The sequence below is a fragment of the Heteronotia binoei genome, chromosome 5, assembly GCF_032191835.1.
Source record: "Heteronotia binoei isolate CCM8104 ecotype False Entrance Well chromosome 5, APGP_CSIRO_Hbin_v1, whole genome shotgun sequence".
NCBI classification, from domain to species: domain Eukaryota; kingdom Metazoa; phylum Chordata; class Lepidosauria; order Squamata; family Gekkonidae; genus Heteronotia; species Heteronotia binoei.
Genome location: NC_083227.1, coordinates 2,750,655 through 2,765,678, shown reverse-complemented (window position 1 = coordinate 2,765,678; position 15,024 = coordinate 2,750,655). Strand labels below are relative to the sequence as shown.

The window sequence follows — 15,024 nt, the reverse complement described above, 5'->3', positions numbered from 1 at the left end:
TCAGTTAGGCACTTGGGGAAGACTCTCGGGGACGTGTTAAATGAGCCCCACTCTGAATGTGGCAGCCCCGTTGCTGCCAGAGAGCGTGAGGGTCGAGAGGGAACAGGGCACCGTGCTGAGGACAAGGGGAAGGCACCCTCAGAAGGGACCTCTTCTTCAGTTGGTGAGCGGGTATCCTTTAGCGCCAAGGAACCATCCCTGGGCAGGGAGAGAGGGGGGGTCTTGGTAGTTGGTGATTTGATCCTTAGGCAAGTAGACAGCTGGGTGGCGAAACCTCGTACTGACCGTATGGTGACTTGCCTGCCTGGTGCGAAGGTAGCGGACATTACGCGTGTTGTAGATAGGCTGATAGACAGTGCTGGGGAGGAGCCAGTGGTCGTGGTGCATGTTGGCACCAACGATGTGGGGAAATGCAGTCGTGAGGTCCTGGAGGAAAAAATTAGGCTGCTAGGCGGGAAACTTAAGGCCAGGACCTCCAAGGTGGGCTTCTCGGAAGTGCTACCTGTTCCACGTGCAGGGCAGGAGAGACAGGCACAAAATAGAAGTCTCAATGTGTGGATGAGACGATGGTGTAGGTTGAAAGGGTTTAAGTTTGTTAGGCACTGGGATGCTTTCTGGAACAAGCGGGAGCTGTACAAAAAAGACGGTCTCCACTTGTCCCCAGAAGGAACCAGGCTGCTGACAGAGCAATTTTTAAACTAAATCTTGGGGGAAAGCCGACAGGAGATGAAATGTCTCTGGTTCGGGAGGACTCATTTCAAAGAAATAAAGGCTTAACCGTTACTTTTCTACCGGGTAATGGATCAGAGTTGTCCACTGAGATGGTGACAAACAGTATAGACTGTCTGCCAAAGTCTCGAGGCGGCAGGAGGAAGGTTGCGGGCTTATCTTGCCTGGGAAATTATAGATATTTGTATACAAATACTAGAAGTGTTCAAAGTAAAATTGGAGAGTTGTAATATTTAGTGTTGGGAGAAAACGTAGACATTGTGGGAATTTCAGAAACTTGGTGGAATGAGGAGAATCAGTGGGACACGGTGATTCCTGGATATAAGTTATATCGGAAGGATAGGGAGGGAAGGGTTGGAGATGGGGTGACTCTGTATGTCAGAGAGGGTATACAGCCCAGTAAGACTGAGGTCGAGAATTAGATTCCCTTCTAGAAATGCTTTGGGTCGAAATAGAGGCCCAAAAAGGAAATTTAACTATGGGAGTTTGTTATCGCCTACCAAATCAAAAGATAGAGGACGATTATAATATGATGGAAGGATTAAAGATACTGGCTAAACGTAAAAACTGTGTTGTAATAGGTGATTTTAACTACCCGCAAATTGATTGGGTCAATATGTGTTCTCGTCGAGAGAAAGAGATTCAGTTTCTAGACACTCTCAATGACTGTGCTATGGAACAGATGGTCTCTGAACCTACCTACCAGGGTGGTAGAACCTACCATCCTCTTGTCCTCAACACAGTGCCCTGTTCCCTCTCGACTCTCATGCTCCCTGGCAGCAATGGGGCTGCCACGTTCAGAGTGGGGCTCATCTAACACGTCCCTGAGAGTCTTCTCTGAGTGCCTAACTGACCGTCTCTGCTTCTCCAGGTCAGTCACCCCAGCCTCAAGGGTACGAACTCATTCCCTGAGAACCAGGAGCTCCTTGCATCGAGCACACACCCAAGACTTCTGTCCTGTGGGCAGATAGTCATACATGTGACACTTAGTGCAAAACAATGGAAAGCCCCCACCCCCCTGCTGGCATTCTACCTGTATGATAGCTTTTAAAAATATACACTCCCCCTTTAAATCCTGTTGTGTTTATGTGGCTTTTGGAGGGTCTACTTACCTTATTGGGAGCACAAGGAAAATAGGGCCAATCTGCAGAACAAAGGACCTTCATGGCAAGGCAGATGGGAAGCAAAAAGGAAAATATCTTTGCCACCTTTTCCCTTCAAGTACATTTAGGGAGCTCTTTGGGGAGGGCGGCAGGGGTGGTCAGAATGTAGAAAAAGCCCTATAGGAGGTTGTCCAGGAAAGGCAGACAGACAGTTCAGGAGTCAAAAATGCGTAGTCATGAATTAGGAGTTTGTGGTAGGTGCCTTGGCTCCTTGCATGAGTTATGATTCAACTTCCCTCTTTATTCCAGCAGGAGATGTTGAGGGGTCAGTTGGGGAATTTCACGGGTTCTCACTGGAAAAAGCCAAGATTGAAGAGACTGAAGGAAACTTCGAGAACAGAGATGAACCACAGAGGCAGGAAGGAAACCGTACACTGAAAAGGGGGGTTAAGACCATTCCTCGCCAAGGAAGCAGCTTCCATGAAATCCCTGTCTGTGGCCGTCACCGACGGACTCTTTCAGGAATGAAACTGTTCATCTGTTCAGAGAATGAAATGACATTCTCCGGTCAAAGGAAGGCATATAAATGCCGTTATTGTGGAAAGTACTTCAGATACAGAACACAGCTTTTAGTACACCAAAGAATACACACAGTACAGAAACATGTTGAATTCTCAGTGCGTAGAAAGAAGTTCAGGATGAATTCCAGTCTACAAAAGCAACAAAGAACCCACACAGGGAAGAAGACTTTTCAATGCTCAGAGTGTGGAAAGAGATTCAGCCGGTGTGGCACTCTTCAGAGGCATCAGAGAACCCATACAGGGGAGAAACCTTTTGAATGCTCAGAGTGTGGAAAAATATTCAATCTGAAATACACTCTCCAAAAGCATCTAAGAATGCACACAGGGGAGAAAACTTTCGAATGCTCAGAGTGCGGAAAGAAATTCAGTTGGTGTTACCATCTTCAGCAGCATCTTCGAACCCACACAGGGGAGAAACCTTTTGAATGCTCAGACTGTGGAAAGAGATTCCATTTGAGTTCCATTCTTCAGCAGCATCAGAGAACTCACACTGTGGAGAAAACTTTTGAATGCTCAGAGTGTGGGAAGAAATTCAGTCAGCGTGGCCATCTTCAGAATAATCAAAGAACCCATACAGAGGAGAAACAGTTTGAATGCTCAGAGTGTGGAAAGAGATTCAGTGCAAATTATGGTCTTCAACAGCATAAGAGAACCCACACAGGGGAGAAACCATTTGAATGCTCAGAGTGTGGAAAGAGATTCAATGCAAATTGTGGTCTTCAACAGCATAAGAGAACCCACACAGGGGAGAAACCGTTTGAATGCTCAGAGTGTGGAAAGAGATTCAGTGCAAATTATGGTCTTCAACAGCATAAGAGAACCCACACAGGGGAGAAACCTTTTCAATGCTCAGAGTGTGGAAAGAGATTCAGTGCAAATTATGGTCTTCAACAGCATAAGAGAACCCACACAGGGGAGAAACCTTTTCAATGTTCAGAGTGCGGAAAGAGATTCATTTGTAGTAGTGATCTTCAACGGCATCAGAGAACTCATACTGGGGAGAAACCTTTTGAATGCTTAGAGTGTGGAAAGAGATTCAGTGTGAGTTCCAGTCTTCAAAGGCATCAGAGAACCCACACAGGGGAGAAACCTTTGGAATGCTCAGAGTGTGGAAAGAGATTCAGCTGGAGTGGCACTCTTCAGCAGCATCAGAGTACCCACACTGGGGAGAAACCTTTTGTATGCTCAGAGTGTGGAAAGAGATTCGGTGTGAATTCCAGTCTTCAAAAGCATCTAAGAACCCACACAGGGAAGAAGACCTTTGAATGCTCACAGTGTGGAATGAGATTCAGTGTGAGTTCCAGTCTTCAGAGGCATCAGAGAACCCACACAGGGGAGAAACCTTTTGAATGCTCAGAATGTGGAAAGAGATTCAGTCAGAGTTCCAGTCTTCAGCTGCATCAGAGAACCCACACAGGGGAGAAACCTTTTGAATGCTCAGTGTGGAAGGATCTTGCGTCACAGTTGCATTCTTCACCCCGAGCCAGAGTCCTTTGTGTAGATCAGGTATCACCTTAGGCCAAGGGCCTACATATCTTCTGGACCGCCTCTCCCCATATGAACCCCCGGGCTCTGAGTTCTGCTGCTCAACATCTTTTCATAGTCCCTGGTCCTAAGGATGCCTGGCTGGCTTCAAGGAGGGCAAGAGTGGAATTCCATTCCCGGAATGTTTCTGCAACTTCCAGGGATTGTCATTCCCTGCACTCTCAAAGATGCCATAGAACACCAGGTATATAATAGGAAATTAATGCAATTTTAATAAATTCCTTAGACATAATATATGTAAATGTTATGTCTGTGATGTACAAATATACGCACCATCCATCCGGACTGAATATTCAGTTTTCCACATGAAATACGATTTCACTTTTCATATCACAATCCGATATTGCACCACATAGCGGGAGACAACAGCCTCTGAGTATTGTATGAGCTCTCTCTCCCTCCCTCTCTGTATCTCCCTCCCTCCCTCTCTCTCTCTCTCCCCTCAATGGATAAAATATACTATATATAGTCCATTGCAAACCAAAGTTCTTTATGAAGGGTTAACTCGATGTCTTTCCAAAGTTCACAATCTCTCTGCTGCACCAGCTCCAAAAGAGCTGTGTTGCACCACTGAATGGATCTTTAGATTCCAGCTGCCGGTAAATTCAACACATTTTCACTGAAAAATCATCCCGTATCTCATTGCTTTTGCTAAAGAGGATGCTGTGGGGGTTCATATGGGGAGAGGCTGTCCAGTGTGAATTTAGGGAACGGTATTTGTGAGTTTCCTGCCTTGTGCAGGGGGTTGATGACCCTGGAGGTCCCTTCCAACTCTATGATTCTGTGATTCAATCTTTCACAAAAATGAGTGCCATGGGATACAAAGCAGCACTGTGTTTAGTTTAGCAAAAGCAATGCGATCTATGATGATTTTTGGGTATGAGCCGCAGAGACTAAATGTCAGATGCAGAAGAGGCATGCCTGAGTGACATGACAGGAGGGGGTGGGGTTTTGGTGCACCATGTGACATGGGAAGGGATGGAGCTCAGGAAGTGCCACCAGCTGAGTTTTTGAGCTGGAAGTGACAACCCAGGACATGAGATGACATCCTGCAAAAAAGGTGGAACTCTAAGTTACCTTGCGAGAGTTTTGGAAATGATGTGTCTCTCTCTGATGTCCTCTTGTGACCCGTCCCATGAGATGCAGAAATAGAAACGGCGTTAAAGCAGCAGAAGAAGGCAGCTTTGCTGTCTAGAAGGGTGCATCAGCCTACCAAGAAGCTTTGCCATGAAACAGCAACTGCACACAAATGCAGGCAGTGAGCAGGTGGAGCAGTTTTGCCCCGGGGAAATGGGGAGGGCTCCTAATGACGTGGGTGACTCTTGAAAAGGGGGCGGGGATTGGGCCAAAGGGCAGTGTGGGCTGCGTGTCTGCTCAGCGGCCTCTGGTGTAGCTTGTTACAGGCCTGGTGAGTGAAGCGGCATGGGTGTTTTGAGCAGAACCTGGGAGAGATTGTGCGAGAAGAGGTGAAAGGAGGTCGTTGGCGCTTGTGTGTGTGACAAAGTTTGTATTTGAGTTGAATGCAAAGAAAGGAGGCATGGTGTAGCAATGCGCTGCAGTGGGGAAGCAGAGGCCAGGTCTCCCAATTGAGTTGAATGGGAAAAGAGAGGGCAGGTCTAGTAATGGGCTGCACTGGGAACTCAGAGGCCAGGTCTACTAATTGACTTCCAAGGGAAACAGGAGGCCAGGTCTACCAATTTAAAAGCTCCCCCCCCCCCCCCCACAATGCAGGCTGTTGTCAGGCCCTCTCCTCCCTCCAAACCACCCCCCCATGAAAGAACTCCCAGTCACCCTCTGGGTTGGAGCACCCAGAGTGCGTTTGGCCTGCACAATTAATAGAAGGGGGGAAACAAAAACCTCTGCATTCAAAACACGGGGGTATGTGGGGGAAGGAAAGATTTGGGAGCCACAGTTTGCACACACACCCCGCTCTAGGCAGATTCTGCATTGAGTGGGGGCTGGACTAGATGGCCTCTTTGGCCCTTCCAACTCTGGGATTCTAGGATTCATTGAGCAGACTGAGAGGGCGTGGGTGTCTCTCTACTTCAATCTGGAAAAATAGCTGTGCTAGTTTAGAAACGGGCAACTGAAGAAGTAAGGAACATTCTAGAAAGCCTTTCTTAAAGGGACATCACCCTTCCCTCCTCCAAGCACCTGCTAGTCCATAGTGAAGTGTTTCTTTTACCAATCGGAAAAGGGGGAAACCTCCGCTAAGGAAGGGCCATCGCTCTGTAGAATAAGAGGACGACCCATTTCTCCAATTCTGGGGTCCAAATTACCTCTAACGAGTCTTTTGTTTCTAACATTCTGCCTGTTTGGGACAGGGTACATCGGTGAAAAGCTCTTTTCTGTCATGAATGTCAGTGAATCAAAACTGTATCCACGCCTGAACACAGTACTCAGGATTGCTGCAGTACAGATCTTGACTCCAGAGTCTGATGCAATAATTCAGAGTACGAGGTGCCATTTGTCAAAGACTTGTAAATAAAGAAAATACTGTATGACTATGTGTGTCTTTTCAGTAAAATGAAGATTGCTAAGTTTGGTGTAGTGGTTAAGTGCATGGACTCTTATCTGGGAGAATCGGGTTTGATTCCCCACTTCTCCACTTGCAGCTGCTGGAATGGCCTTGGGTCAGCCAGAGCTCTCAGAGCTGTCCTTGAAAGAGCAGCTGCTGTGAGAGTCCTCTCAGCCCCACCCACCTCACAGGGTGTCTTTTGTGGGGGAGGAAGGTAAAGGAGATTTGTGAGCCGCTCTGAGACTCTGAGATTTGGAGTGGAGGGCAGGATATAAATCCAATTTCTTCTTCTAATTGGGTTTGCCTGTGTCCTTTATAAAGCTTATGTCTCTGGTACCTGGCTTTATGTATGTATTGACTGACCAATTTTATACCCCACCCCAGGGCTTTTTTTGTAGCAGGAACTCCTTTGCATATTAGGCCACGCACCCCTGATGTAGCCAGTCCTCCAAGAGCTTACAGGGTTCTTCTTACAGGGCCTACTGTAAGCTCTTGGGGGATTGGCTACATCAGGAGGTTGTGGCCTAATATGCAAATGAGTTCCTGCTACAAAAATAGGCCCGCGCCCACCCTATCCCAGCAGAAGGCTCTGGGCAGCTTGCAACATAAAACCCATCAAACAAAACAATAAAACATTATACTTCATGGCAGACACGGTCTGACAAAGTGAGATGTTCAATTTAGTCTCTCCCCCCTGAGCTTGAGGGATGCCGCGTGCTAATTCCTCTGCTGCTCCCACCATCACATGTAGAATGAAATCCACGTCCCCCTGAAGTTTAGGTGGACGTCTGTCAAGAAAACCAGTTCCCTGCTCTTGCTGTGTGTGACAAGATCTTTGGTTCAGGCTACAGCGAGGCCTACAGATTCATTCCCAGCCTTGTGTGTTGTCTATATAGGCAATCACTGTCTGTAGGGTAAGCCTAATTCTCTATGGGAAACCATGGGCTCCATTATTTCCTAAGGGACATAGTGGTCTCCATTACTCCCTGTGGGCAATCATGTATTCTCTGTTGGCAAGCATGTGCAGACTGTGTGGGCAATCACTGTCCTTAGGGGAAGTCTAAATTCCAATACTCCCTATGGGCATTCTCTATTGGCCATCATGTATAGTCTATTGGCAATCCCTGTTCCCAGTTTTAGTACATCCTCTGTGTGGGGGGAGCAGTGGGGGACTTGTCAAGGTGTCTGCTTGCCTCCACACACACACATTTATTTCGCAAAAGTTTTAATTGTACCTTTTTTCCACTTCTGTATTTTGGAAAATTTTATTTATTTCTTATAAAAATTAAACGATAGCCTTAATATTGTGACTGGGCCCCCTTTGTCTCCTGGCAACCAAGATTTGAGACCCAGTCCGCCACTGGGGGGGGGGGGGAGCGGGAATAATCAGTGTCTTTAAAGTGCAAGATTGAATTCAGCAAATGAATCTGGCGTCCAATCGTTGGTCATTTTAATTCTGCACAAAACAGCTGCTGCTCTCAGGTTGTCAAGTCTGCAGTGGGAAATCCCCAGGCAATGGGGGGGGAGGGGGGAGCCATAGAGCCCCCACAGGCATGTTTGGGGGGGGGGGGCTGACCTGATCTCCGTACTCAGGATCATAGAGCTGGAAGGGACCTCCAGGGTCATCTAGTCCAACCCCCTGCACAATGCAGGAAACTCACAGCTGCCTCCCCCCCCCCCAACACACGCCCACTGACCCCTGCTCCAGGGCCAGAAAATGGCCAAAAAACCAAACAAACCAGGATCCCTTGCCAATCTGGCCTAAAGAACAATTTCTGACTGACCCCAAAGTGCCCCTCAGCATTTCCCTGGGTGTGTAAGAAGGGCCACAAGAATTAGGCACTGATGCAGCCCTTCCTGCCCTCCTTCTCACGGTCTCCCTAATTCACAGAATCAGGATTGCTGTCAGATCTCCGGCTAGGTTGGGAGCAGGAAAAGAGCGGGGGGGGGGGGGGGGGGAGAGTTTAAGTTCCTGTCCAGCACTGCAAGGGTTAAAGGGACAAAGCCGTTTTTGGGAGAGAGGCCGAGCAAGGGGGGGGGGGAGGAAGGAAAGCTCTTCGGCTTGGAGTGGGGGGGGGGAGAGAAATTTCTGAATTGCACAAGAAAGAAAGAGCTTCAGCTCCGCAAAGAGAAGCAGGGAAAAGCTTCTTTGCAGCCAGGGAAGGTCTCCTTGCAAGTAAGTCCTGCAGGATGGGGGGGGGGGGAGAATAAGGGATTAGATTTTGGAAGAAGAGAGGGAAGCAGCTGTTAGCATCGCTTGTGCTCCACCATGTGCGTGGGATTTCTTTTCGGGGGAGCAGGAATAATCAGTGTCTTTAAAGTGCCAGGAAATTCAGCGTCTGCAACTGGCGTCCAATCGCTGGTCATTTCAATTCTGAAATAAAACAGCTGCTGCTCTCAGGTAGTGACGTCTGCAATGGGGAATTCCCAGGGAATTGGGGGGAGGGGGGAGCTCAGCGCAGTCTAATGCCACAGAGCGGGGTGGCCAACGGTAGCTCTCCAGATGTTTTTTGAGGAGTGGGGAATCAAACCCTGGGCACTGGGAACACATCGCTATGAGGATCACGGCCTCAGCAACAGGACCGCAGTAGAAAGAACATGAGCAGAGCCCTGCTGGATCGGACCAAGAGTCCATCTAGTCCAGCCTCCCGTCTCCCACATTAGTCAACCAGTTCCACTGCAGGGCCAACAACAGGGCAGAGAGAAGACGACGACTGCAGATTTATACCCTGCCCTTCTCTGAATCAGAGACTCAGAGCGGCTTACAATCTTCTATGTCTTCTCCCCCCACAACAGACACCCTGTGAGGTGGGTGGGGTGAGAGGGCTATCACAGCAGCTGCCCTTTCAAGGCCAACCTCTGCCAGAGCTATGGCTGACCCAAGGCCATTCCAGCAGCTGTAAGTGGAGGAGTGGAGAATCAAACCCATTTCTCCCAGATAAGAGTCCACACACTTAACCACTACACCAAATTGGCCAAGGCCTTCCCCTGAGAAGAACCTCAGAAGAGCCCTGTTGGGTCAGACCAGTGAGGGTTCCTCTAGTCCAGCATCCTGTCTCACACAGGGGCCAGCCAGTTCCTCTGGAGGGCCAACAACAGGGCATGGAGGCCGAGGCCTTCATAAGGACATCAGTAGAGCCCTGCTGGATCAGACCAGTGAGGACCCACCTAGTCCAGCCTCCTGTCTCACACATCGGCCAACCAGTTCCTCTGGAGGGCCAACAACAGAGCAGATAGGCTGAGACCTGCACTGTCCTGACATTTTCAGTGAGTTATCTACCACTACCCCAAGATCTCTCTCTTGGTCAGTCTCTGCCAATTCACACCCCATCAACTTGTATTTGTAGCTAGGATTACCAATGTGCATTACTTTGCACTTGGCCACATTGAACCTCATCTGCCATGTTGATGCCCACTCACCCAGCCTCAACAGATCCCTCTCGGGTTCTCACCACCCTGAACAATTTAGAGTCATCTGCAAACTTGGCCACTTCACTGCTTACTCTCAACTCCAAATCATTTATGAACAAGTTAAAGAGCATGGGACCCAGTACTGAGCCCTGCGGCACTCCACTGCTTACCATCCTCCACTGCGAAGACTGCCCATTTATACTCACTCTCTGCTGCCTATTAATTAGCCAGTTTTTGATCCACAAGAGGACCTGCCCTTTTACTCCATGACTCTTGAGCTTACTAAGGAGCCTTTGATGAGGAACTTTATCAAAAGCTTTCTGGAAGTCAAGGTAAACAATATCTATTGGGTCTCATTGGTCCACGTTAGTTCACCCCCTCAAAGAAATGTAACAGGTTAGTGAGGCAAGATCTTCTCTTACAGAACCCATGCTGAGACTTCCTCAGTAACTTGTGTTCATCAATGTGCCTACTCATTCTGTCCTTGATAATGGTTTCTACCAACCTTCCCGATATTGAAGTCAGACTGACTGGCCTGTAATTTCCCAAATCTCCACTGGAACCCTTTTTCAAAGATGGGAGTGACCTTCCAGTCCTCAGGAATGGAGGCAGATTTCGATGAAAGATTACATATTTTTTTCTGGGGATCCACAACTTCACCTTTGAGTTCTTTCAGAACTCTTGGATGTATGCCATCCAGGCCTGGTGAGTTATTAGTTTTTAATTTGTCTATCAGTTGTAGGACCTGCTCTCTTGTCACATCAATCTGACTCAGGTCTTTAAACACCCCTTCCAAAATTAGTGGTTCTGGAGTGGGCAAACACTTATCTTCCACAGTGAAGACGGAGGCAAAAAATGGGCATTTAATGAAATTGCTGAGCAGTCAGGTTAAAACGGATAAAAGGAAGTACTTCTTCACCCAAAGGGTGATTAACATGTTGAATTCACTGCCACAGGAGGTGGTGTCTGTTACAAGCATAGCCAGCTTTAAGAGCGGATTGGATAAAAATATGCAGCAGAGGTCCATCAGTGGCTATTAGCCACCTCACTTGGACTAGCTTTCCACCGATTAAAGGAATCCTTCTTACCTTTTACAGCTTCTATTACCTTGTGTGTTAACCATGCAGGCTTTTAAAATACCTATTTGTGCCTTTTCTAACTTGTGGTATATATTTTAGCTGAGCTTCTAGAATTGTAATTTTAAATAACCTGCAAGCTTCCCCGAGGGTTTTCACTCTCTCATCTCAGAGAATTTATCCCTTTTAATGTTAAAAGTGGTTGTGCTGGTCTTTTGGGGCAATGGTGAAATCAATAACGTTATGGTCACTGCTCCCAAGCGGTGCAATCACTTTTACATCTCTCAGCAGGTCTTGGGCATTACGTAGGACCAAATTCTGGATCTTCCCACCCCTGGTAGGTTCTGTGACCCTCTGCTCCATAGCACAGTTATTGAGAGTGTCTAGAAACTCAATCTCTTTATCTCGACGAGAACACATATTGACCCAAACTGTGGGTAGTTAAATTACCTATTACGACACAGTTGTTACGTTTAGCCACTATCTTTAATCCTTCCATCGTATTATAATGGTCCTCTATCTTTTGATTTGGTGGGCGATAACAATCTCCCATAATTAAATTTCCTTTAGGGCCCGCTGTTTCAACCCAAAGCATTTCTAGAAGGGAGTCTAATTCTCGACCTCAGTCTTACTGGACCGTATATCCTCTCTGACATACAGAGCCACCCCGCCTCCAACCCTTCCCTCCCTATCCTTCCAATATAACTTCTATCCAGGAATCACCGAGTCCCACTGATTCTCCTCATTCCACCAAGTTTCACACGAACACAGACATGAAACTGGCTTATATAAATGAAGGAAAAATATAAGGGGCGCCCTTTTTTACTCCCCCCCCCTCAAAAAATATGTCGACTGGCCCTGCTGAGCTGCAGAGGGCATCGCTGGCTGCAGCCCGACCGATCTGGCTGGGTCTGGGAGCAGGAAACGGGCGAGGGACAGTTTAAGTTCCTGTCCAGCACTGCAAGGGTTAAAGGGACAAAGCCGTTTTTGCAAGAGAGGCCGAGCAAGGGGGGGGGGGGAGGAAGGAAGGCTCTTCGGCTTGGAGTGGGGGGGGGGGGAGAGAAATTTCTGAATTGCACAAAAAAGGAAGAGCTTCAGATCCGCAAAGAGAAGCAGGGAAAAGCTTCTTTGCAGCCAGGGAAGGTCTCCCTGCAAGTAAGTCCTGCAGGATGGGTGGGGGTGGAGAGAATAAGGGATTAGATTTTGGAAGAAGAGAGGGAAGCGGCTGTTCGCATCGCTTGTGCTCCACCATGTGCATGGGATTTCTTTGGGGCGGGGGGAGCAGGAATAATCAGTGTCTTTAAAGTGCAAGGAAATTCAGCGTATGCAACTGGCGTCCAATCGCTGGTCATTTTAATTCTGAAATAAAACAGCTGCTGCTTTCAGGTAGTGACGTCTGCAATGGGGAATTCCCAGACAATTGGGGGGAGGGGGGAGCTCAGTGGAGTCTAATGCCACAGAGCCCCCACAGTACTCAGGATCATAGAGCTGGAAAGGACCTCCAGGGTCATCTAGTCCAACCCCCTGCACAAAGCAGGAAACTCACAACAGTCTCCCCCCACAGAACACACCCGCTGACCCCTGCTCCAGGAGCAGAAGATGGCCAAAACCCCCAAACTCTCCAGGATCCCTTGCAAATCTGGCCTAGAGAAAAATTTCTGACTGACCCCAAAGTGCCCCTCAGCATTTCCCTGGGTGTGTAAGAAGGGGCCACGAGAACTAGGCACTGATGCAGCCCTTCCTGCCCTCATGATCTCCCTAATTCACACAATCAGGATTGCTGTCAGATCATATCGCCTCTCAGCCGCCTCCTCTCCAGGCTGAACATGCCCAGCTCCATCAATCTTTCTTCACAGGCCTTGGTCTCCAGACCCCTCCTCTGGACCCCTTCCAGCTTCTCTACCTCCTTCTTAAACTCTGCTGCCCCAAACTGAAAACAATCCCCTAGGTGAGGTCTAACCAGAGCAGAGCAAAGTCATCACTTCACATGCTCTGGACACTGTTCTTCTGTTGATACAGCCCAAAATTGCATTTGCCTTTTTAGCTACTGCAGCACACTGCTGACTCATGTTCCGTGAATGGTCCACAAAGACCCCTAGATCCTTTTCATACATACTACTGCCAAGACAAGTCTCCCCCATCCTATAATGATGCATTTCGTTTTTCCTATCTAAATGCAGAACGTTACATTTATCACATGATCTGGAGACTATACTTCTGTTGACACAGCCCAAAATCAGTTCTAATGATGATCAGTTATAATCCTGGGAGATCTCCAGCCTCACCTGGAGGCTAAGGCAACCAAAAAGAGTAACACGGAAAATGGAGCAGGTAAACAGCACAAAGGCATCTGCGAAAAACCAGACTCTATACATTAGAAAAACACTAAGAAGAAATATAATACAAAATTATAGAGTGCCTACTATGCATCGTAGAATTTTGTTTTGCTATCAGAATGCTGACCACACCCATACCCCAAAGTCTTTCAACATGCAATTCATGCCATTTTCTCTGAAAGAGTGGGTCCAGGAAGTGACATGAAGCCGCTTTGCACAGATTCCTACGCTCCAAATACTCCTTTTAAACAGAGCCGGTGTAGTAAAAAGCTGCAGCCAGGCACAAACACACGACAGGGTTGTACATGTCGGGTTGCCAAGTCCAAATCAAGAAATATCTGGGGACTTTGGGGGTGGAGCCAGGAACAAGGGTGTGTCAAGCATAACTGAACTCCAAGGGAGTTCTGGCCATCACATTTAAAGGGACAGCACACCTTTTTAAATGTCTTCCTTCCATAGGAAATAATGAAGAATAAGGGCACCTTCTTTTGGGGCTCATAGAATTGGACCCCCCGGTCCAATCCTTTTGAAACTTGGAAGGTCTTTTGGGGAGAGGCACTAGATGCTATACTGAAAATTTGGCACATCTACCTTAAAAAACAGCCCCCCTAGAGCCCCTGATACCCATGGATCAATTCCCCATCATTCCCTATGGGAATCGTTCATGGAGGTGCATGATGGCTGTGGGGGAAGGGGCTGGGGGAGGGGGGAAGTCTGTAAAACCAGGGGATCCCCCTCTGGGACCTGGGGATTGGGAAGCCTAACATGATGCCGTGTTTCACACAAGGCTTCTGCAAGCTGCATAGATATAGCATTAAGATTCACCAGCAGAAATAACACACCACAAGTTTAAACAAACATACAAAAATGTATCGGAGAAAATTGCACTAATTGCATTTTAAAAGACTTTGCGGTCAGCATTCTGATAGCAAAAATTTTTTTGTAGTAAGCATGAATTTGTATTAATTTCTTCTTAGTGTTTTTCTAATTTAGAGAGGCTGGTGTTTCGCGGATGCCTTTGGGCTGTTTACCTGCCCCACCTGAGGCTGGAAACCCCCATCAGGCATCAGTTTGGTCTACTACGGGGTATTCAAGGCCCCTCAGCAGAGGAGAGGGAATTGAAAAATAAAATAAAATCAGTTGCCAAGGTACAGAGAGCCTAGTGACACCATTGGTGTCGATGGAAAGGCCACGAACGCCCATGAGTCACAGTACAAGGCTGTTGCGGAGAGCCATGCGCCCAGATATCAGCTGCCCACGTCCAGAAGGCCGGGAGGGACAAAGGGCACTGGGAACACATCGCTATGAGGATCACGGCCTCAGCAACAGGACCGCAGTAGAAAGAAAATGAGCAGAGCCCTGCTGGATCGGACCAAGAGTCCATCTAGTCCAGCCTCCCGTCTCCCACTTTAGTCAACCAGTTCCTCTGTCGGGCCAACAACAGGGCAGAGAGAAGAAGACAACTGCAGATTTATACCCTGCCCTTCTCTGAATAAGAGACTCCGAGCGGCTTACAATCTCCTATATCTTCTCCCGCAACAGACACCCTGTGAGGTGGGTGGGGCTGAGAGGGCTCTCACAGCAGCTGCCCTTTCAAGGCCAACCTCTGCCAGAGCTATGGCTGACCCAAGGCCATTCCAGCAGCTGTAAGTGGAGGAGTGGGGAATCAAACCCATTTCTCCCAGATAAGAGTCTGGACACTTAACCACTGCACCAAATTGGCCA

At 48.0% G+C, this 15,024-nt stretch overlaps 2 protein-coding genes across 2 annotated transcripts in view; one reads left to right on the top strand and one right to left on the bottom strand.

Annotated features, from left to right (window-relative positions):
- The window catches only part of LOC132570877 (oocyte zinc finger protein XlCOF6-like), a 73,530-nt gene extending 69,599 nt beyond the window's left edge, over window positions 1-3,931 (top strand). Inside the window, exons 5-6 of the mRNA XM_060237516.1 lie at window positions 2,145-2,509; window positions 2,828-3,931. Of these exons, the coding sequence (XP_060093499.1) occupies window positions 2,145-2,509; window positions 2,828-3,931 (1,469 nt within the window). The remainder of the gene's footprint in view (window positions 1-2,144; window positions 2,510-2,827) is intronic.
- LOC132571389 (zinc finger protein 850-like) overlaps window positions 1-15,024 on the bottom strand; it is a gene marked incomplete at its 3' end in the record, with an annotated part of 552,489 nt that overhangs the window by 313,168 nt on the left and 224,297 nt on the right. The window lies entirely within an intron of this gene.